The sequence below is a fragment of the Oncorhynchus mykiss genome, chromosome 15 (assembly GCF_057628025.1).
Source record: "Oncorhynchus mykiss isolate SJ-2025 chromosome 15, ASM5762802v1, whole genome shotgun sequence".
In the NCBI taxonomy this organism is placed as follows: Eukaryota; Metazoa; Chordata; class Actinopteri; order Salmoniformes; family Salmonidae; genus Oncorhynchus; species Oncorhynchus mykiss.
The window spans coordinates 36,417,986-36,441,896 of NC_143036.1; the positions used below are offsets into that span (position 1 = coordinate 36,417,986).

Sequence of the window (23,911 nt, forward strand, 5' to 3'; positions counted from 1 at the left end):
GTTTTACTCACGTCAGCCATGGAGGAAGAGAGGGGGGACGCAGTCTTTTTGTTTTAAGCTGTTACGGTGGCACAGTATTATCCTCAAAGCGGGCAAAGAATGTGTTTTAGTTTGTCTGGAAGCGTGACGTCAGTGTCTGTGACGTGGCTGTTTTTGTAGTCTGTGATTTCCTGTGGACCCTGCCACATACGTCTCGTGTCTGAGCCATTGAATTACAATTCCACCATGTCCCTGTACCGGCATTTTGCCTGTTTGATTGCTTTGCAGAGGGAATAACTACACTGTTTATATTCATCCATATTCCCAGACCCCTTTCCATGGTTAAATGCAGTGCATCGCACTTTCAGTTTAGTGCGAATGCGTCCATCCATCCACGTTTTCTGCTTAGGGTAGGTTTTAATAGTCACAATGGTTAGCGCCAATGCATTTCTTTATAAACGCACTCACCAAGTCAGCGTATAGGTCAATGTTGTTCTGAGGTTGACCAACATATTCCAGTCCGCGTGATCAAAACAATTTTGAAGCGTTGTTTCCTATTGGTCAGACCAGGGTTGAATGGTTCTCGTCACTGGTACATCCAGTTTGAGTTTCTGCCTATAAGACGGAACGAGCAAGATGACGTCGTGGTCAGATTTGCCGAATGGGAGAGCAGGGGAGGGCTTTGTATGCGGAGTTAGAGTAGCAGTGGTCGAGAGAATAATCCCTGCGTGTCGTGCAATCAATATGCTGATAGAATGTAGGTAGCCTTGTTCTCAAATTTGCTTTGTTAAAAGCCCCAGCAACAAATGCAGCCTCCGGATATATAGTTTACATAGAGTCCAGTGAAGTTGCTTGAGGGCCGATCACTTGTGGGGGAACGTACACAGCTGTGACTATAACAGACGAGAATTCTCTTGTTAGGTAAAATGGCCGGCATTTGATTGTAAGGAATTCTAGATCGGGTGAGCAGAAGGACTTGAGTTCCTGTATGTTGTTATGATTACACCATGAGTTGTTAATCATAAAGCATACACCCCGCCCTTCCTCTTCCTAGAGATGTTTATTTCTGTCGGCGCGATGCATGGAGAAGCCCGCTGGCTGAACCGATTCCGACAACATATCCCGAGAGAGCCATGTTTCTGTCTCTCTGGAAGGCAACCCTTGCTCGTATTTCGTCTACCTGGAGACTGGACATTGGCGAGTAGTATACTCTGGAACGATGTGCATGTCTACGGAGCCTGACCAGAAGGCCGCTCCGTCTGCCCCTTCTGCTGCGGCGGTGTTTTGGGTCGGCTACTGGGGATCAGATCCATTGTCCTGGGTGGTGTTCCGAACAGAGGATCCGCTTCGGGAAAGTCGTATTCCTGGTCGTAATGTTGGTAAGTTGACGTTGCTCTTATCCAATAGTTCTTCCCGGCTGTATGTAATCATCTTTGGCAGCGATTTTAAAGCTGTGAATGTTTATGTAAGTCTCTTAGTGCTTTCCACACCTGGATTGTGCAGCATTTGCCCATTTTATTATTATTTTTTAATTCCTCAAGGTCTGTCAAATTGGTTGTTGATCATTGCTAGACAACCATTTCAGGTTTTGCCAGGATATTTAAGTCAACTGTAACTTGACCACACGTCTTGGTAAGCAACTGCGGTGTAGATTTGACCTTTTAGGTTATTGCCCTGCAGAAAGGTGAATTCATCTCCCAGTGTCTGTTGGAAAGCAGACCGAATCAGGTTTTCCGCTTGGATTTTACCTGTGTTTTGAGCTCTATTGCTTTCTCTTTTTTTATCTTGAAAAACTCAAGTCCTTTACGATTACAAGCACACCCATAACATGATTCAGCCACCACTATGCTTGAAAATATGTAGAGTGGTACTCTGTAAAGTGTTGTTTTGGATTTTCCCTAAACACAACTCTTTGTATTCGGGACAAAAAGTGAATTGCTGTGCCACATTTTTTGCATTATTACTTGAGTGCCTTGTTGCAAACAGAATGCATGTTTTGGAATATTTTTATTCTGTGCAGGCTTTGTTCTTTTCACACTGTCAATTAGGTTAGTATTATGGAGAAATGTTGTTAATCCATCCTCAGTTTTCTCCTATCACAGCCATTTAAACTGTAACTGTTTTAAAGTCACCATTGGCCTTATGGTGAAATCCCTGAGCTGTTTCCTTCCTCTCCGGCAAGTGAGGAAGGACACCCGTTTCTTTTGGGTGTGTTGATACACCATCCAAAGTGTAATTAATAACTTCAACATGCTCAAAGGGATATTGAATGCCTGTTTTTTTTTTTTTTTTAACAACCAATTGGAAAACCTCCCTGGTCTTTGTAGTTGAATCTGTTTGAAATCCACTGCTCGACTTAGGGACCTTACAGAGAATTGTATGTGTGGGGTACCGAGATGAGGCAGTCATTCAAAATCATGTTAAACACCATAATTGCACACAGTCCATGAAACGTATTATGTGACTTGTTAAGCACATTTTTACTCCTGAACAAATTTAGGCTTGCAATAACAAAGGGGTTGAATACTTACTGACTCAAGACATTTCAGCTTAAAATGTTTATTTGGCAAATAATTTGGATAACATGGTAACAATTTGACATTATGGGGGTATTGTGTAGGCCAGTGACGAAAAAAATCTTAATTTAATCAATTTTAAATTCAGGCTGCAACACAAAGTACGTAAAGTCGAGGGGTGTGAATACTTTCTGAAGCACTGTATATAATGAATTCGGAGGAGAGAAATTATTTTAAATATTAAAACATTGGATCTCTTACTAAAGGCTCTAGTCATACTATACTTAAATCTGAACTGGTTCTCAAGCAGATTAGTAAGAATGTCTCATCTCGTGTTCAAAAATGACCTTTCCCCTTCATTCAGATAGCCTCTCACTTTTGGTTATTGGAAGATAACTTAATCTCCAAAATATGTCTATTTTTTATAACAAGCCATAGAAAGCTGGTTGCAATTTCAGTTTGAGCCACAAGAAAAGGCAGAACAGTGCCTGTGCCATAAAGGTTGCAAAACAGTTAGGAGATTTTCAATGTACCGATTCTATGGCACATTGTTTATGAATTATACACAAAACAACGGCAGATTCAAAACTTAGTTTTTCAACTACCTTGAAACCAATAGAATTTGTATTTATTTATTTATTTGACCTTTATTTAACTAGGCAAGTCAGTTAAGAACAAATTCTTATTTTCAATGACGGCCTAGGAACAGTGGGTTAACTGACTGTTCAGGGGCAGAACGACAGATTTGTACCTTGTCAGCTCGGGGGTTTGAACTTGCAACCTTCCAGTTACTAGTCCAACCACTAGGCTACTCTGCCGCCCCAGAATGTTATTTGTATGGGGGATACATCTGCACATTTTTTCTGAGAAGAGACAGTCTCATTAGATTCAACTACAGGTATGTGGTGGCTTGTTTTTGGTCGCAAGTTCAGGAATGGCAAAATTGCAACATTTACTTGGAGCTAACGCTGCAAATAGCATTGCTGGGTGATTTTGAAAAGTCCTAGTCAATTGATCAGTAATAGAATACTCACAGCAAAAATGTTTCTTTAATTTACAATCTGTAGAAACTATTAGAATGGAAAAGTTAACAACTTTAGTGGAACAGCACAGTGGAAAAAGTGTCAGTAAGAAATCAAACTGGATGGTCTTCAGAGATAGATGGGAGGAGTTGAGGGTAGCTGAACGCTGGGACTAAAAACAAAATATAACTAATGTAAAATATACTGCTGTAAAATGTATATATTATGTACTCTGTAAATAAAAATGTCCCTTTTTCAGCACCTTGTCTTTCAAAGATACAGTACCTTGCGAAAGTATTCGGCCCCCTTCAACTTTGCGACCTTTTGCCACATTTCAGGCTTCAAACATAAAGATATAAAACTGTATGTTTTTGTGAAGAATCAACAACAAGTGAGACACAATCATGAAGTGGAATGACATTTATTGGATATTTCAAACTTTTTTAACAAATCAAAAACTGAAAAATTGGGCGTGCAAAATTATTCAGCCCCTTTACTTTCAGCGCAGCAAACTCTCTCCAGAAGTTCAGTGAGGATCTCTGAATGATCTAATGTTGACCTAAATGACTAATGATGATAAATACAATCCACCTGTGTGTAATCAAGTCTCCGTATAAATGCACCTGCACTGTGATAGTCTCAGAGGTCCGTTAAAAGCGCAGAGAGCATCATGAAGAACAAGGAACACACCAGGCAGGTCCGAGATACTGTTGTGAAGAAGTTTAAAGCCGGATTTGGATACAAAAAGATTTCCCAAGCGTTAAACATCCCAAGGAGCACTGTGCAAGCGATAATATTGAAATGGAAGGAGTATCAGACCACTGCAAATCTACCAAGACCTGGCCGTCCCTCTAAACTTTCAGCTCATATAAGGAGAAGACTGATCAGAGATGCAGCCAAGAGGCCCATGATCACTCTGGATGAACTGCAGAGATCTACAGCTGAGGTGGGAGACTCTGTCCATAGGACAACAATCAGTCGTATATTGCACAAATCTGGCCTTTATGGAAGAGTGGCAAGAAGAAAGCCATTTCTTAAAGATATCCATAAAAAGTGTTGTTTAAAGTTTGCCACAAGCCACCTGGGAGACACACCAAACATGTGGAAGAAGGTGCTCTGGTCAGATGAAACCAAAATTGAACTTTTTGGCGACAATGCAAAACGTTATGTTTGGCGTAAAAGCAACACAGCTGAACACACCATCCCCACTGTCAAACATGGTGGTGGCAGCATCATGGTCTGGGCCTGCTTTTCTTCAGCTGGGACAGGGAAGATGGTTAAAATTGATGGGAAGATGGATGGAGCCAAATACAGGACCATTGTGGAAGAAAACCTGATGGAGTCTGCAAAAGACCTGAGACTGGGACGGAGATTTGTCTTCCAACAAGACAATGATCCAAAACATAAAGCAAAATCTACAATGGAATGGTTAAAAAATAAACATATCCAGGTGTTAGAATGGCCAAGTCAAAGTCCAGACCTGAATCCAATCGAGAATCTGTGGAAAGAACTGAAAACTGCTGTTCACAAATGCTCTCCATCCAACCTCACTGAGCTCGAGCTGTTTTGCAAGGAGGAATGGGAAAAAATGTCAGTCTCTCGATGTGCAAAACTGATAGAGACATACCCCAAGCGACTTACAGCTATAATCGCAGCAAAAGGTGGCGCTACAACGTATTAACTTAAGGGGGCTGAATAATTTTGCACGCCCAATTTTTCAATTTTTGATTTGTTAAAAAAGTTTGAAATTTCCAATAAATGTCGTTCCACTTCATGATTGTGTCCCACTTGTTGTTGATTCTTCACAAAAAAATACAGTTTTATATCTTTATGTTTGAAGCCTGAAATGTGGCAAAAGGTCGCAAAGTTCAAGGGGGCCGAATACTTTCGCAAGGCACTGTAATTAGTGAAAATCCAAAACTTCAGATCTTCATTGTAAAAGGGGTTAAACACCATTTCCCATGCTTGTTCAGTGAACCATAAACAGTTAATGAACATGCGCCCGTGGGGCGGTCATTAAGACACTAACAGCTTACACACGGTAGGCAATTAAGGTCAGGTATGAAAACTTAGGACACTAAAGAGGCCTCTGAAAAACGCCAAAAGAAAGATGCCCAGAGTCCCTGCTCACCTGCGTGAATGTGCCTTAGGCATGCTGCAAGGAAGCATGAGGACTAAACTGAAATGTCAGTGTTCTGCCATGGCCAGCGACGAGCCCAGATCTCCATCCCATTGAGCACATCTGGGACATGTTGGATCGAAGGGTGAGGGCTAGGGCCATTCCCCCAGAAACGTCCGGGAACTTGCCTTAGAAGAATGGGGTAACAACTCACAGCAAGACCTGGCAAATCTGGTGCAGTCCGTGAGGAGAAGATGCACTGAAGTACTTAATGCAGCTAGTGGCCACACCAGATACTGACTGACATTTGTTTTTGACTCCCCTCCTTTGTTCAGGGACAGACACATTGTTCAATTTCTGTTAGTCACATGTCTGTAGAACTTGTTCAGCTTGTCTGAGTTGTTGAATCTTATGTTCATTAAAATATTTACACATGTTAAGTTTGCTGAAAACAAATGTAGTCAACAGATGGAGGATGTTTCTTAAGCTGGAAGTAGAAGCCTACGTGTTGTTGTCCATTTAGTTTACTCCAATTAGGGGAGAGGTGGTAAGGTCAGGGAGAAATAATAAAGGAACATATTTATTACAAAAAATAATATGGGGAGTTTGAAAGGATACATGTAATTACATTGTTAGATTGCACAATGTATCTGCAATATATTAAAGCTGGTCTACCACCTAAAACAATATATTTTAAAAAACAAGTTGGTTATTTTTTGTTTACTTCAACCTGTCTTCTCTCACAGCTTTCAGTTTGGATACAGAGCAGCCGGACTACGACCTGGATTCAGAGGATGAGGTGTTTGTGAATAAGCTGAAGAAGAAGATGGAGATCACCTCTCTGCAGTTTGAGGACATGATCGACCGGCTGGAGAAAGGCAGTGGCACGCAGGTACTTTACCAAACGACAATGCTGATGAAGGCAGTTCTCTCAGAAAATGGGACGTATGCCAGTGTTTATCAAACCTTTTGTCGACTACCTTTCTGCTTATTTGATAATAAAAAAGTTGAAAGGCTTGAGTACTAGAAAGAACAGTGTGATTAAATGTGTGTTGTCTGCTCAGCTGGTGAACCTGCAGGAGGCAAAGCTGCTGCTGAAGGAGGATGACGAGCTGATCAAGGAGGTGTTTGACTACTGGACCAGGAAGAGGAAAAACTGTAAGAGCAGTTCTCTCATCCCCACGGTGAAGCAGGAGAAGAGGGACGGATCTAGCACCTCAGACCCCTACGTGGCCTTCCGCAGGAGGACCGAGAAGATGCAGACTAGAAAGGTGAGCCACGTCCTAGGTAGGATGACGGAACTGAACAAGGGCTGCATGCAAGTATAATAAACCATTTCACTTTCAGGAAGGTGGCCTTTTCACAGGGCATTGCAACCCAGGGCATGGTTGAGGGAATTTTCTTACCTACCTTTCTGTATTCACTAGTGTGTAATTTAGCTATGAACTATTCTCAGGAAGTGACAGTATAGCAGAGAACCCAGTTAACATTTTAAAGTAGGAAAATGCCTAACTTAAATGCTGCTCCCATGCTTTATTCCTGCACCAACATAGATGTTAACATCTAACTTGTGTCTGCAGAACCGTAAGAACGACGAGGCTGGGTATGAGAAGATGCTGAAACTGCGGAGGGATCTGAGCCGAGCCGTCACTATTCTGGAGATGATTAAGAGGAGGGAGAAGAGCAAGAGAGAGCTGCTCCACCTCACCCTGGAGATTGTAGAGAAGAGGTGATACATATTTGATATTTTTACATTTTATTCATATGAATAAGGGAGACTGAGGTCATCACCGTGAGAAAAGAATGGATAACTTTGTAATCAAAACCCCACCATTTCTCTCTGGGATTTAGTTCATGGATTTTTCTGCTGTTGTGGATTATGAATGAATTGTCCCCGAAATCAATGAAACAGTTTTTTTTTCTCCGTGATTGTAGCAGACTATTAACTGAACGTTTTGTTTTTGACAAACCGGCCATTTTGTATCTGTGGCAATCTGCAGTAGCCTGTCTGGTTGATTAAAACTGCTATGTTTGTTCAAAAAAAGACGTGCTAATACCCATCATACAGGATGCGTCCCAAATGGCACCTTATTCCCTAGTACCCTATGGGCCCTGGTCAAAAGTAGTGCACAGGATAGGGAATATGGGAAGCATCCTGTATGATGGTATTAGCATGTTTTTTTTTTTTTAAGAAGCCAGGCTCTGCTGCTCATTAATTGGCAGCATCGTTCAGTGCTCTCTTTTGCATGCATTATCAAATAGAGTTCACCTTATTTTTGCAGTAAGGTCGAAGCAATGAGCTCATTGACTTTGACTCGTTACACTGCTGCCCATTAAAAAAAATGGCATTGTCAGCACAGAATGGAATAGAATAAGCTGGGCTTACTGTTGGTTAGTTGCCTATTATATTTCTTAATACTTATTTTGGGGCTTGTTGTTCCCTTGTGGAGCAGTCTATAATGCGTCCCAAATGGCAGCCTATTTCCTATATAGTGCACTACTTTTGAAGAGGGCACATTGGGCTCGGGACAAAAGTAGTGCACTATATCGGAAATAGGGTGCCATTTGGGACTTAACTATCCAAATATCACTTATTAGAATGGAATAGATTTCATCTGAAAGTAGCTGTCACTGACTTCAGACTTTCTGATTTGTAGTGCTTCTGATTTGTAGTGACATTGCAATTTCCGCCTGTTATCAGCCTACCCTGCGCTGGTGGCTCCCTTTATTCCTATGGTTTTATTTTGACTTAGTTATATTGGGATATTCTATTTTTGATGGGAGATGTTTTGCACTCATATGCTAAAAGGTGTGTCAGTGGCGTGGCAGAGACACAGGTAGCTAACTTCCTTCACTGTACTTTCCTGGTCATTTTCTCAAATTTAGAAATGGTGTAGCCTATCCGCATCCAGAAACCTGCAGGTGCAGAGTACGAAAAGTGAAGTCATAAAAAAAGATGGCACACTGTTTTATTGTGCAATGTTTTGACCCAAAACGGTCTTTCTCAGAGTCTTTCTTAATCAAGCCCCCTTTTTCTCCGTATGTCTTTCCCAGGAACGGAATGCCTGACTACGGCAGTGAGGTGATGGCTGAGGCCCTGGCCCAGAGGGCTCTGGTGAAGCCCATCTACACGATACCCATCATTCCTCTCTCCAACAGCAACCAGTACCGCCACCAAGACCACATGGACATGAAGGACTACAAAACGAAGGTAAGAGACACAGGGCATAAAATGTACTTTTTTGTCCACCAGCCAAGTAAATTAGAACAACTGTTTAGCCTGTGTGCAACGCTTCTAAAAATGAATTTTTCACTCAGCTCTAGGTAGAGCTCATGTCTGAAGGAGACGACACCTGCGAGGGTATTAAAAAAAACACGCCCTGTTAAGAACTCTTTTTATTTTTTAAAATATTTTTTTATATATATAAACAGTTTTATAAACAGTAGATCCACTGTAGATTATTTCACATTGGAAATCAGTGTTGCAGCTCAAGGAAGGCTATATAGTATTTGAAGTTTAACGTTGTGCAATTATTTTACCAGCTATGAAACAAAACTGAAAATTATATAAAAACAGCAACTGCAGCATTTTTATTTTACTATATACAGTTGAAGTCGGAGGTTTACGTACACTTAGGTTGGAGTCATTAAAACTAGTTTCTCAAACAGTCCACAAGTTTCTTGTTAACAAACTATAGTTTTGGCAAGTCGTTTAGGACATCTACTTTGTGCATGACACAAGCAATTTTTCCAACAATTGTTTACAGATTATTTCACTTATAATTCAATGTATCACAATTCCAGTGGGTCAGAAGTTTACATACACTAAGTTGACTGTGCCTTTAAACAGCTTGGAAAATTCCAGAAAATGTAATGGCTTTAGAAGCTTCTGATAGGCTAATTGACATAATTTGAGTCAATTGGAGGTGTACCTGTAGATGTATTTCAAGGCCTAACTTCAAACTCAGTGCCTCTTTGCTTGATATCATGGGAAAATCAAAAGAAATCACGCCAAAAAATTGTAGACCTCCACAAGTCTGGTTCATCTTTGGGAACAATTTCCAAAAGCCTGAAGGTACCACGTTCATCTGTGCAAACAATTGCACTGAAGTATAAACACAATGGGACCATGCAGCCGTCATAGCATTCAGGAAGGAGACATGTTCTGTCTCCTAGAGATGAACGTACTTTGGTGCTAATAGTGCAAATCAATCCCAGAACAACAGCAACGTATCTATATCCACAGTAAAACAAGTTTTATATCGACATAACCTGAAAGGCCGCTCAGCAAGGAAGAAGCGTCTGCTCCAAAAGCGCCATAAAAAAGCCAGACTACGGTTTGCAACTGCACATGGGGACAAAAGATCTTGCTTTTTGGACAAATGTCCGCTGGTCTGATGAAACAAAATAGAACTGTTTGGCCATAATGACCATTGTTATGTTTGGAGGAAAACGGGAGGCGGCTTGCAAGCCGACGAACGCCATCCCAACCGTGAAGCACGGGGTTGGCAGCATCGTGTTGTGGGGGTGCTTTGCTGCAGGAGGGACTGGTGCACTTCACAAAATAGATGGCATGAGGAGGAAGGGAAAGTATGTGGATATATATTGAAGCAACATCTCAAGACATCAGTTAAAGTTAAAGCTTGGTCGCAAATGGGTCTTCCAAATGGACAATGAAGTTGTGTCAAAATGGCTTAAGGACAACAAAACCAAGGTATTGGTGTGGCCATCACAAAGCCCTGATCTAATCCCATAGAAAATTTGTGGGCAGAACTGAAAAAGCATGTGCGAGCAAGGAGGCCTACAAACCAGACTGTTACACCAGCTCTGTCAGTAGGAATGGGCCAAAATTCACCCAACTTATTGTGGTTAGCTTGTGGAAGGTCTACCTGAAACGTTTGACCGAAGTTAAATAATTTAAAGGCAATGCTACTAAGTACTAATTGAGTGTACGTACACTTCTGACCCACTGGGAAAGTGATGAAAGAAATAAAAGCTGAAATCATTCTCTACTTTTATTCTGACATTTCACATTCTTAAAATAAAGTGGTGATCCTAACTGACCCAAGACAAGGAATTTTTACAAGGATTACATTTCAGGAATTGTGATAAACCGAGTAAATGTATTTGGCTAAGGTGTATGTAAACTTCTGACTTCAACTGTAAATGTGGTCATACTTGACTACTTTTATTCACAAATGCTTTTATTCACAAATTACTCACACGGTGGAGCCCTGACCACCCAACAGAGTGGCTGGTGAAATAGACATCTTACCTGCCAATGCCAAAATTCACCCGGAGGTGGCCGTGTTAATTTTAGGCCCTCAAGATGCAGATGTTCCCATAGCTGTTGTATTGATAAGGAGACTGAAAAGCGTTATGGCATCTTCAGTAACAGCTTTACTATTCTGAACAAAAATATAAATGCATCCATGTCAGATTTCTGACATTTGCCTTATTTCATACAAGGAAATCAGTCAATTGAAATGCATAAATTAGGCCCTAATCTATGAATTTCACATGACTGGGATTGCAGATATGCATCTGTTGGTCACAGATATCTTAACATCAGAGGTAGGGGTTTGGCTCGTTTGGTTTGGCTATCGGTACGTGGTTCCGCAATGCCGCACGAGACAAACTAAGCATTACGTTTCCATAATCAATGTTCATTTGTGCTTCCGTTTCCTGTTTTTGTAGCATTTGCTCTGCGTACAATTTGAGGAGTTGAGACATGGTATTGTTAGAAAAGTTAACTTCTCTATTTCAGTAAAATAATGTATCAACGTATTCCACTTTCCATATGACCGAGACTGTTGGACCAAACCTCGAATGCAAATAGCTACTTTGAAACCACTTGTCAGAGGAAGAATTAATCTCAGCTTTGTTTTTGTGAGTCACATGGGTAGGGGCTTTGTGTGTGTGTGTGTAAAAGGGAAGGTGCACACAGCACTGAAGATTAGAAGGAGAAGATACCAAAAAGACAACATGAGAACAAGAGGATGTAAACGCTTATAAAAAAATACTTGCTTCATGCGATAGACATTTTGGAAATAATTCAATATATTGCCCAGCCCCGAGGTACATATCGAATCATCTTGAAATTGAAAGATGCGCATCCCTACTACTTATCACTGGGTGATGAGCGACTCTATTGTTTCTCTCCCACCCTCATCCGTTGATGTAACGCTGACCCTCCACACTCCGAGTCCAAACCCTGCTGTCCCTTTGCTTTCGTTCCTTCCATTGTTTAGACTTATTACACACCCTGCTCCCCCGTATTGTAGCATTTCTCCCTGCCTTTTCCCCCTGGGGCCTTGGGTTGAAGGGGAGTTCAGTTCACTAACCCTCAGCAGTGTGTGTGTGTGGGTGGGTCTGGTCAGGGAGAGGCACCATCTGTCTGGGCAAAAGGATATGGCACATGCCTCGCCCACCATCTGCATATCAATGAGTCTTAACTCACTACACTTCTGTTTCTAAATGGTTCTCCCCATCACAGTACCACCTCCATAAGAAATTCTACAGGGCTCAGACACATTTCTGTTGCTCGTGAAGTAAATGGACCATTAATTAGTCTTCTATATTCTTCCAGCCAGAGAAAACTGAAGTGGTCCGAATGAAGAGGAAGTACGAGAAGAAGCCTAAGATTCCTCCTCTCTCTGCACCCCAACACTCTGGCCCCTCTGTGTTCAACCCCAAGGACCTCAACCAGTACGACTTCCCCAGCTCTGACGACGAACCCTTTTCCCAGGTGAACTCATAACACTGCTGGTGGCGATGAGATATGCATCCTAAATGGCACCCTATACCTTATTTATCTACTGTTTACGAAATGGGATGCCATTTAGGGCATAGGTGATGGTAGTGATGGTGTTAAGTATCGGTTTGTATTTGGTGGTAGTAGTAACTGCTGCAGTAGTAGTAGTAGTAGTAGCTGCAGTTGTAGAACTAGTAGTGGTAGAAGAAGAAGAACTAGTAGTGGTAGAAGAAGAAGAACTAGTAGTGGTAGAAGAAGAAGAACTAGTAGTGGTAGAAGAAGAAGAACTAGTAGTGGTAGAAGAAGAAGAACTAGTAGTGGTAGAAGAAGAAGAACTAGTAGTGGTAGAAGAAGAAGAACTAGTAGTGGTAGAAGAAGAAGAACTAGTAGTGGTAGAAGAAGAACTAGTAGTGGTAGAAGAAGAAGAAGAACTAGTAGTGGTAGAAGAAGAAGAAGAACTAGTAGTGGTAGAAGAAGAAGAATTAGTAGTGGTAGAAGAAGAAGAATTAGTAGTGGTAGAAGAAGAAGAACTTGTAGTGGAAGAAGAAGAAGAAGAACTAGTAGTGGAAGAAGAACTAGTAGTGGAAGAAGAAGAAGAACTAGTGGAACTAGTAGGGGTAGAACAAGAAGAAGAACTAATAGAAGAATAACTAGTAGTGGTAGAACAAGAACTAGAAGAACTAGTAGTGGTAGAAGAAGAAGAATTAGTAGTGGTAGAAGAAGAAGAATTAGTAGTGGTAGAAGAAGAAGAACTAGTAGTGGTAGAAGAAGAAGAACTAGTAGTGGTAGAAGAAGAATTAGTAGTGGTAGAAGGAGAAGAATTAGTAGTGGTAGAAGAAGAAGAATTAGTAGTGGTAGAAGAAGAACTAGTAGTGGAAGAAGAAGAAGAACTAGTAGTGGAAGAAGAACTAGTAGTGGAAGAAGAAGAACTAGTGGAACTAGTAGGGGTAGAACAAGAAGAAGAACTAATAGAAGAATAACTAGTAGGGTTAGAACTAGTAGTGGTAGAACAAGAACTAGTAGTGGAAGAAGAAGAACTAGTAGTGGTAGAAGAAGAAGAACTAGTAGTGGTAGAAGAAGAAGAATTAGTAGTGGTAGAAGAAGAAGAATTAGTAGTGGTAGAAGAAGAATAATTAGTAGTGGTAGAAGAAGAATAATTAGTAGTGGTAGAAGAAGAAGAACTAGTAGTGGTAGAAGAAGAAGAACTAGTAGTGGTAGAAGAAGAAGAACTAGTAGTGGTAGAAGAAGAACTAGTAGTGGTAGAAGAAGAAGAACTAGTGGAACTAGTAGGGGTAGAACAAGAAGAAGAACTAATAGAAGAATAACTAGTAGTGGTAGAACTAGTAGTGGTAGAACAAGAACTAGAAGAACTAGTAGTGGTAGAATAACTAGTAGTGGTAGAAGAAGAATAATTAGTAGTGGTAGAAGAAGAAGAATTAGTAGTGGTAGAAGAAGAAGAATTAGTAGTGGTAGAAGAAGAAGAACTAGTAGTGGTAGAAGAAGAAGAACTAGTAGTGGTAGAAGAAGAAGAACTAGTAGTGGTAGAAGAAGAAGAACTAGTAGTGGTAGAAGAAGAAGAATTAGTAGTGGTAGAAGAAGAAGAATTAGTAGTGGTAGAAGAAGAACTAGTAGTGGAAGAAGAAGAAGAACTAGTAGTGGAAGAAGAACTAGTAGTGGAAGAAGAAGAAGAACTAGTGGAACTAATAGGGGTAGAACAAGAAGAAGAACTAATAGAAGAATAACTAGTAGTGGTAGAACTAGTAGTGGTAGAACAAGAACTAGAAGAACTAGTAGTGGTAGAACAACTAGAAGTAGTAGTGGTAGAAGAAGAAGAACTAGTAGTGGTAGAAGAAGAACTAGTAGTGGTAGAAGAAGAACTAGTAGTGGTAGAAGAAGAACTAGTAGTGGTAGAAGAAGAACTAGTAGTGGTAGAAGAAGAACTAGTAGTGGTAGAATAATAATTAGTAGTGGTAGAAGAAGAAGAACTAGTAGGGGAAGAAGAACTAGTAGTGGAAGAAGAAGAAGAACTAGTAGTGGTAGAAGAACTAGTAGTGGTAGAAGAAGAATTAGTAGTGGTAGAAGAAGAAGAACTAGTAGTGGTAGAAGAAGAAGAACTAGTAGTGGTAGAAGAAGAAGAACTAGTAGTGGTAGAAGAAGAAGAACTAGTAGTGGTAGAAGAAGAAGAACTAGTAGTGGTAGAAGAAGAACTAGTAGTGGTAGAAGAAGAACTAGTAGTGGTAGAAGAAGAACTAGTAGTGGTAGAAGAAGAAGAATTAGTAGTGGTAGAAGAAGAATTAGTAGTGGTAGAAGAAGAACTAGTAGTGGTAGAAGAAGAAGAATTAGTAGTGGTAGAAGAAGAACTAGTAGTGGTAGAAGAAGAAGAACTAGTAGTGGTAGAAGAAGAAGAACTAGTAGTGGTAGAAGAAGAACTAGTAGTGGAAGAAGAAGAATAACTAGTAGTGGAAGAAGAACTAGTAGTGGAAGAAGAAGAAGAAGAACTAGTAGTGGAAGAAGAACTAGTGGAACTAGTAGGGGTAGAACAAGAAGAAGAACTAATAGAAGAATAACTAGTAGTGGTAGAACAAGAACTAGAAGAACTAGTAGTGGTAGAAGAAGAAGAACTAGTAGTGGTGGTAGAAGAAGAAGAATTAGTAGTGGTAGAAGAAGAAGAATTAGTAGTGGTAGAAGAAGAAGAATTAGTAGTGGTAGAAGAAGAAGAATTATTAGTGGAAGAAGAAGAAGAACTAGTAGTGGCAGAGCAAGCACTAGTAGAAGAAACTCATAGAAGAATAACTAGTAGTGGTAGAACTAGTAGTGGTAGAACAAGAACTAGAAGAACTAGTAGTGGTAGAAGAACTAGAAGTAGTCGAACTAGAAGTAGAATAACTAGTGGTAGAAGAAGATCTAGTAGAACTAGTAGTAGAAGTAGAACTAGTAGTAGTTGGGGACATGATCACAATCGTGGCTGTTGTCTAGGTAGCCATCCACGGTTGTTCTTATGGTCTCTGCCTCTTAATGTAACTCACCCATTCCCCCTCTGCGTTTGTTTAGATCCATTCAGGTTCCTCGGAGGCAGAGGAGGAGAATGACCCAGATGGCTGCTTTGTGTTCCGGAGGAAGGCCGGCTGTCAGTACTATGCTGTGAGTAGAGTAGCTGCCTGCCCTCCTGTGACTCAACTGCTCTATTTATAGCCCTTACGGCGCTCTCTCGGACGGCCAGTCACACACAGCCAGGGTTGCCACTGGTCCTGCTGCTTTTTTATCTTCAACATTCTGACGGAGCTTTCCTCCTTTGTCTCGAACTATCTTCTCTCGCTCTCCTCTCTCTCCCTGTCTCAGTCTCGCCTGGACCAGAGTGGTAACTGGCCATGGGTCAGCCCGTCGGAGGGCGGTTTGGGGGACCCTCGTTTCCGCTACTGTCTCACGTCTCTAACGGTGCCCCGGCGCTGCGTAGGGTTGGCACGGCGGCGCACGGGCAGAGGGGGCAGGTGAGTTCAGGCGCCCTTATTGCTCCCTAAGGCTGTGTCCTAGATGGCACCCTATTCCATATGTAATGCTGTACTTTTGGGCTCAGGTCTAAAGGTAATAGGATTCCATTTGGGACACATCCCAAATCTCACCTACTAGCCTGGTATAGTAGCCGTTCGTTTGACAGGATCCTATTTCTGTGCTTGATGGCGTTTAGGACAGGGAGTTCCCAACCTTTTTTCCTCTAGGGCCCCAACTTGTTGTTTGAAACACATTTGCTGCAATTCTATGTAATTTAACAAGACTCTTTACACTTTTTTGATTTAATTATGATGATGATAATAATATACATGGATAAAGAAATTAAAATCTGGACCCTATTTCCTCGAACATTATTCCGCTATCAAATGTTTTATGGTCTTTTACATGAACCTTCTTTGTAACTATACGTATTCTCTTGTACAGAAAGCGATTTGAACAATTGACGGCGACAGTCACACATTGTATAAGATTACTTTCCAAGCAAAGTCCAAAAGTCCAAATTTGTAGCTCGGCTTCTGAATTTTAGAGGTATTCCGAGGTGCATCAGTTGAATCTTCCTCTGTTTTTTACTGCTTGTTTCTAGCCTAAACCATCGTGGTTTAATGCGTCGTTTTAGATTGTTTATTTCAATCATTTTTAAATGTATTTTTACAATTATTATTACCCTTCAAATCAAGGGAAGTCTCTCCCTTGATTTCGGAACCTCTGGTTTAGGAGATTACGTTTAGCTGGCGACTGTTTCTCGCGCGTGCCCACGCGAGAGATATTGGAATCAACTATCAGGTCTTTGAGGAAGGCTAGAACTATAGTACCCTCATAGTGTGATATGCAATTACAGCTGCAAAATGTAATCACACTTATACCACCGGCCTGGGGTTCTGAATATATATCCAGAACTTACCGTCTTGTGTTTTAGGAAGATTAGTCTATAACTGCATCCCAAATGTAACACTATTCCCTAATCAGTGTACTACTTTTGACCAAATGGCACCCTATTTTCCACCAATGGGCCTTTCTCAAAAGTAATGCACTATGTAGGGAATAGGGTGCCGCATCAGTCTTATCAATAAAGTGATTTAGGGTATGTTAACAGTTAGCCGCCAAAAGATATTTGTCCAGTCATGCATATGTTTATAGGTTGATTTGCGTTATTTCGTTTAATTAAATACTGTAGGTGTCAGAATTTAACATCTGGTCAGTCATAAAACCGGAACAGTGTCACGTTCCAAAAAATGTACAATGAGTGTTTAGTTAGAAAGTGACTTGCGTTTAACGTCAACTAATGGCTTAGTGTCTAGTAGAGTGGTTCCCAAACTGAGGGGATCCACCACCATCAGTCTGCTGCTCTCTCCCTCCACTGAGACCAACCATCAGATGCAGGCACCATCAGCCCAGTAAAATTAAAGGCGCTTTAAAAAAAATACAAAAATAACCTTGTAAATAAAAATAACCGGTAGTTCTCGGCTTTGTTGGACTCCGTGATCTTGACTCAAAAGATTGGTGACCAGTGTTCTAGAGTTTTCTCTGTTAACACTGTCAACGCTTCCCTTTACTGTGGCAATTGTGATCGAATCCATGCAATATTAGCCACTTTCAATGCAACATACTGAAACAAAACAAACTATGCAAGAGATTTTGTCGGCAGAACGCATTGGAGTTGGATTCTACACAGACCTTTGCGGCATGAACAACCTGCAGTTGGCCTATATGCAAATATACCATTGCCATATGTAGATCTGTGCCATTTACTCTGAACTGGACTGTTTACGACATGAGTAGATGCTACTGTTTTGAGGTTAAAGCGAGTGCTGCGTGTAGCCATTTGTGCACATTTTGTTCATATCCTTTGCTAGTTAGTGAGTTATTAGCCAGGTAATTTATAGTTGGCTATAGGGGAGTAAGTGATTTCCCAAGAAAGCACAACATGTGTACCTTTCTAGACATCTTTGAAACGCAAGTCAGGTAAAGAGCTTTATTTATTTTTATATGGGTCAGTGTTGTATTTTGAGACGGGCTTGAATAAGCTAAGTAGCCAATAGGGAGAGAGTAGTATAATTTCTGATTCTCTGTAATAATAGTATGGGAATAATGTGCTTTATTTTAAGTGGTTTCTTGCATCAAACACAACCTATTCAGTTGTCCCCTTTTCTGAAGCACAAGTGGATAAACAGGTTTATGTCAAGCCCTGCATGTTTTTTTATTTTTATTCAAAAGCCTGATGGAATGTAAGCCTACATTGAAAACCACACATTGGCTGCTACTGTAGGTTGAATGATATAACAGCTATTTCCATGTTACTATGTAATGGGATTCATTTTCTCCAGAATTTGATGGTAGGCCTACATTATGATGAAATAGCCACAGTAGCCTACATGGCCACTGTAAAAACTGTAACTTAAAGTGGGTATAGCCACAGTGATCATAGTAAATGTGCGTTGCAAGTTGCACAGAATTTTCACAAGCTCAAGTTTGTGCTCAGCAGACCTGAAATTTGCTCAGTGCCAGAAACAATTAGATGGATACATTGCTACTCCCCCAGACAAAAAATACACTACATGACCAAAGGTATGTGGACACTTCCTCGCCGAACATCTCATTCCAAAATCATGGGCGTTAATATGGAATTGGTCCCCCTTTTGCTGCCGTGTAGCATACTTTTAGCCATGTAGAGTATATATTTTTTTTTAAGAAACTCAGTCCGGCTTTCAACTTACTCTTGAAAGTTGTAATAGTAGGATGCACAAGGTGCAATTTTGAAATTGGGTAGACCATAATCAGTTTCCTCTTGCCATGTCAGTCAGTGCACACCTTAGCGAGCTATTTATAACTTGTCAGAAATGTCCAGATCAACTGGCCCATGTCAGATAACGTTTTTAGCTAGGTTTTTTAGCCCATAGATTTTTTTATGTTTGAGTCGCTTAAATATCACATGAATACACATTAGACATGACTCTCCACCAACAAGAGAGGTGTTGTTCATTAACAGTACTTGTGCCTATAGACATAGATGTGGTGTCCGCGCAGGCGTGATATGTTCCCTGTTGCTGGAGGGGGGCCTGGGGGAAAGTTTGAACACCTGGTCTCTACGAGCAAACCAGAGCGGAGACATGTTACTAAGCGACGCAGACTGTAGCAGCCAGTGTTGCAGACTATTTTTCAGATAATCACTAAATTACGTTTTGCCGTTGCCCCGACGATGCCACAGCACCAATTTGCCTTGCTGAAGCCCAACTGCGGTCCCCTCACCTGGCACACACCCCCTCAGCTTGTGCTTCTTTACCTGTGTGTGCCGTTGCTGTGACATCTGTTTCATAGACAGCTTTTCCCACTCTCGTTTGAAGCAGAATTGAGTGGGGAAACTCGCTACATGTTTTCAAAACCATAGAAATCCTCTGTCAAAACTCCCCAAAGGCAGCCTGAAAAGTAGCTGAATTTGACGCTAGCCTCCTCTACCAAGAAAAGTTGTTGGAGGGGTCTGAAAACTCGCTAAATTTGCAACACTGGCTGCTGCAGAGGGAGAAACAGAGAAGCAGCATGCAGCAGCGAACAATGGCTAAGCTAGCAACCGAAAAGCTTCTTAGCATTACTCTCCTGTTCTACTGGTTTTCATAAACTTCCTTTCATTGTCATCATTTTAACAACCTATCCTAGTTCTTGCATATTTAGATTTCCTATCTTTCTCTTGCATGTTCAGATTTCCCCACTAAGTTTCTAACGGAGATGTTTATCTCTGTCACATGAACCTGCTTGCACCAGGTGCGTCTTTTTTAGAACACTGTTTTCCCACACTGTCGGAAATGCAATGTATTACATTGTCTACTTCATAACAGTAGTTTAGTTGCATGTTCAATAATGAGAAGATAGACTTACTATTGTCACATTTTTTAAGCTAGTTATGAAAAATGTTCATTCCTTGTACCCATGCGTAGTTTTTTGGGGTTGTCGCGTAATTTTACTGGAACTGGTTTAACCGTTTGTTAACCCGTCAATGGGGGTCGCTTAGTAGGTAGCAAAATTGACTGGAATTTGCGTCCCTACTGTGATTTGTAAAGAGTGTCTTTCTGATTATCTTTCAGGCTGTTACTGGACAGAGCACACACAAACCTGGACAGCATTTTCCACAGCCTGGACTCGGACCCCGAAACCGAACCACTTCAAGACTCATCTTCCACAAGCTCTCCTCTCCGCAACGTAGAGCCAGCCAGTACCTCAGACGTCAATACCTCGGACCAAACCAATACTTCCAACAACCACCACCCCTCCTCCTCCATCCCCTCTTTGTCGTCATCTGTGGACCTCAGTGAGATTCTTTTGAACATTAAGTCGTGCCGCTGGAGGCACTTTAGGCCGCGGACACTATCCCATCACCCCCTGGGTGGAGGCGACATCTCACGCTATAGAGGATTTAACCGGACTACGTCCTCGGGACATAGCAAGCTCCTTGGGAGTGGAATTAACACCCGACCCTGCACTGGCCCTGGAGCTACCCCCATCACTGGTGAGTTAGTCCACTGTCCTGTGCTGGAGCACTCATCCCTACCTAAGGAGGTTTATGCTAGTATTCAGGCATCAGATAGCCTGCTTGAGAGTACTGAGTACTTTGTTTCTGTCACTAACTACTTTGCTTTACGCAATGCAGGTATAGGCCTAGCGGTGCATGCTAATTTGCTTCTGATTCCTGAATGTAAATGGGATTGACCCCAGCCCTGTGATGGGGTGTGTTTCTGACATTCTGTTTTGACTTTTAAATATAACAAATAGTAGAGAGAACCTGATCCTAGATTAGCGCTCCTACTCTGAGATGCTTTTGACCCAGGGCCCATAGGACTGTGCACTATAAGGGGAAAGGGGTGCCGCATTCCACCCTCTTGCATTAGGGCACTATGTCGATGTTATGCAGGATACCCATTCTCTTTTTAGAAATTATCTTTAGAGATTGTAAAGAGTTTGTCAGGCAGGTAAAGGAGGTGGTCGTTTTGATCTTGTTACGCGATCATAATCTCTTGAATAGTTTTCCTGTTCTGGAAGAGCTATGAAGGTTTAGTGGGAAAATCTGAATTCAGCAGGCTTTGAGTGTGTGTGGGGAGGGGTGTAATTGTACATTTTTTCCATGACTTGAATTGTGAGCTGCCATATTTTCATTGACCGTGTGTGTACGCGTGCGTGTGCGCATGTCTGTTGCTGTGACCGTAGGGCTGTTGCGGTGACCTTATTACTGTTACAGCACCAGCGGTCATGAGTCATGACCGTAATCTCCTTTTGTGCACTCTGGTTGTGTTGGGAATACGCAAATCGCTAAAGACCATCAATTCGCTAATGGCCTGGTTCTCAGAGCTCTATTTATCCCACTAACCACTGACATCAATGCACATGCAATCGAAAATCACATCTAACTTTAAAACGCACTGATTGATCAATTTGAAGAAAGAGAAGTTCAACAGGTTGTAACTGAGTGTATAACATGGTTTTGGGGGATGTTTCGAAGCCTAACACAACAAAATGGACATCACTTCATAAGTTGATTGATTTAATTCCAAACATCCATAGGCATGTTGGAGCATAGGCCTATATATGAGCCCAAGCCTGGGGGGAAACACTTTTTTAAACATTTTTTTTATAATGATTGAGACATACAATATATTTGTATTTAGCTGCACCAGACAGGATGCTCTTGCCAGCATACTTGGCGTGCAACATCTATGCTGTGGCGTGTATGGGCTTCAGGCTTTTTGATGTATTTCAGAACTACAGTTTCCTCTGCTTGGCGCAACAGTGAAGTGGGCAGGGCAGTACAGATTTATTCTGTTACATCTGCAAGCAGAGTCTGAACATCAGACAGGATGGCATTGTCTCCCTCAATCCGTGCAAAGATTACTGCTATGGGTTTCAGGAGTTTCTGGCTGCTTACCACTCTCCCAAAATACATCATCCAGGAGGATCCTCTTGATGGGGCTGTCCATATAGGCAGATTGTGATATGGCCATTTCTGAGAAACTCAGGTGTTGCTGGGCAGCTTCAATGTGGTGCTCTTATTCTTCTCACTTTGCTTGGTGAGGTAGATTGCTGCTTTAACTTGATGACCCTTCACATACCTAACCATTTCCTTGGCTCTCTTGTAGTGTATCCATGGTTTTCAGTGCCATGATGTCCTTGAGGAGCAGATTCAATGCATGAGCAGCATAGCCAATGGGTGTGATGTGAGGGTAGGACTCCATCCACTTTAGACCAAGCAACCTTCATGTTCACAGCAGTGCAAGTGCCTTCTGTGGTCCAAGGGCATTGACTGCCTTCAGCTTATCAGCTTATCTGCAATGTAGAGACCGTCCATGTCTGTCCCTTGTGTCTATGCTCTTGTAGAATACTGGTTGAGGGGTGGAGATGATGTAGTTAATTATTCCTTGCCCGCAAACATTCAACTCCCCATCAGAGATGATTGCAATACAGTCTGCATTCTCTATGATTTGCTTGACATTCACTTGAACTCTGTTGAACTCTGCATCCAGCAAATTAGTCGATAGAGTATGTCTGGTTGAAGGGGTGTATGTTGGACGATGAACATTGTGATATCTCTTCCAATACACATTGCCTGTGAGCATCAGCAGAGCATTTCTCTGACTACGTTCCTCTATTGAGTCAAAAATTCTTCTGATTCCAGGAGGACCATGAGCTGTTGCTATCGATAAGGTGTCTGATTCATAATTTTTACCTTGATTAGGAGGAGGGACTTATGTCAGGTTGCTTGTTGTGAGCGCTGAGGGGACTTTATGCACTAAGCCAGATGATTCTGCGTCTCTGTTGCGTTCTAAACATATGACTTGACACAGTATTTGCAAATGTACACAGCTTTTCCCTATACCTTAGCTGCAGTGAAATGTCGCCACACATCAGATAGTGCCCGTGGCATTTTCCTGTGAAGATTAGGGGGGGAAATTGTTTAAAAAACACCTACAATTCCATGTACAGATAAATAGTTAAGCAGTTAGATTAAACAACTTCTTTGTAAGATAAATGTTTTAAAATTAAACGTATGGAAACGGGTGAATTAACACTCAGTTCGCAGGCTGAAGCAAGCTAAAAACCCACATGGTAGCAAAAACTAACTAGCAGAAATTGTTAACAAGTTAGAAATTATTTAACCTGTCTAGGACTGGGGTTTCGTTAGCGGAATGAATGAAATTGCTGGGCGCCAAATACAAATCAACAGAAATCTCATTAATCAAATTTCTCAAACATACAAGTATTAGACATCATTTTAAAGAAAAAGTTATCGGTAATCCAGCCACGGTGTCTGATTTAAAAAATGCTTTACAGCGAAAGCTACACAAACGATTTATGTTAGGTCACCACCAAGTCAAGTCACCTCCATGCTGTGCCCCTTTGGCCCTGAGGCACAGTCATGCCTACAGTAATGAACTGTGGCATATGAACACCACTGGGGGCAGAGGTAAAGCGGGCAGCTTGGCACCGGGGGCTCCGAGTCGGAGTCGCTATCACTGAAAGAAAACATTAAAAAAATATTTGTATTCTATGAGCCTTTTATCATCACATAAAATAAACATATGTATTGTATAGAGCAGAGGGAACAGTCACTAAGGTGAAGTGCTGTTCCATTCAACTCCGGCCATTGTTGTGGGCCTGCACTCGCCCCCAGCACCCAATGGCTATTTCATATGGACATGAAGAGGAGTAGCAGGTGCAGTGGCCATGTGTGTGTTCGCTGTTCTACTCCATTCCACTTGAATAAAAAAATTGAAAATATAATCTGACATGGGGGGGGAATATATATATATATATATATATATATATATATACACACACACACACACACTCAAACAAACCAACACACACACAAACAAACCACACATTTCATTGCATTTTTTTTATTTTTATATATAATATATATATATTTTTATATTTCATAAAACGGCATTAGCACTTACTCGTCCAGAAGTACGTCCTGTCCTTGCAGAAACAGCTCCTCAGTTCGTTTGAATCATAACACTCCAAGATT

General features: G+C 41.3%; 1 protein-coding gene across 7 annotated transcripts in view; it reads left to right on the top strand.

Annotated features, from left to right (window-relative positions):
• Positions 1 to 23,911, top strand: part of LOC110490019 (enhancer of polycomb homolog 1) — a 78,261-nt gene that overhangs the window by 48,175 nt on the left and 6,175 nt on the right. For 2 of the 7 annotated variants that reach the window (XM_090199934.1, XM_090199933.1), the window contains 9 exons: positions 1,034 to 1,358; positions 6,383 to 6,528; positions 6,701 to 6,907; positions 7,217 to 7,365; positions 8,691 to 8,847; positions 12,226 to 12,384; positions 15,442 to 15,531; positions 15,730 to 15,878; positions 19,977 to 20,398. In XM_090199934.1, coding sequence (XP_090056060.1) covers positions 1,199 to 1,358; positions 6,383 to 6,528; positions 6,701 to 6,907; positions 7,217 to 7,365; positions 8,691 to 8,847; positions 12,226 to 12,384; positions 15,442 to 15,531; positions 15,730 to 15,878; positions 19,977 to 20,398 — 1,639 coding nt within the window. In that variant the 5' untranslated portion in view covers positions 1,034 to 1,198. The remainder of the gene's footprint in view (positions 1 to 1,033; positions 1,359 to 6,382; positions 6,529 to 6,700; positions 6,908 to 7,216; positions 7,366 to 8,690; positions 8,848 to 12,225; positions 12,385 to 15,441; positions 15,532 to 15,729; positions 15,879 to 19,976; positions 20,399 to 23,911) is intronic. The other 5 variants (XM_021563098.3, XM_021563097.3, XR_016486656.1 and 2 more) reach the window with 3 other exon arrangements.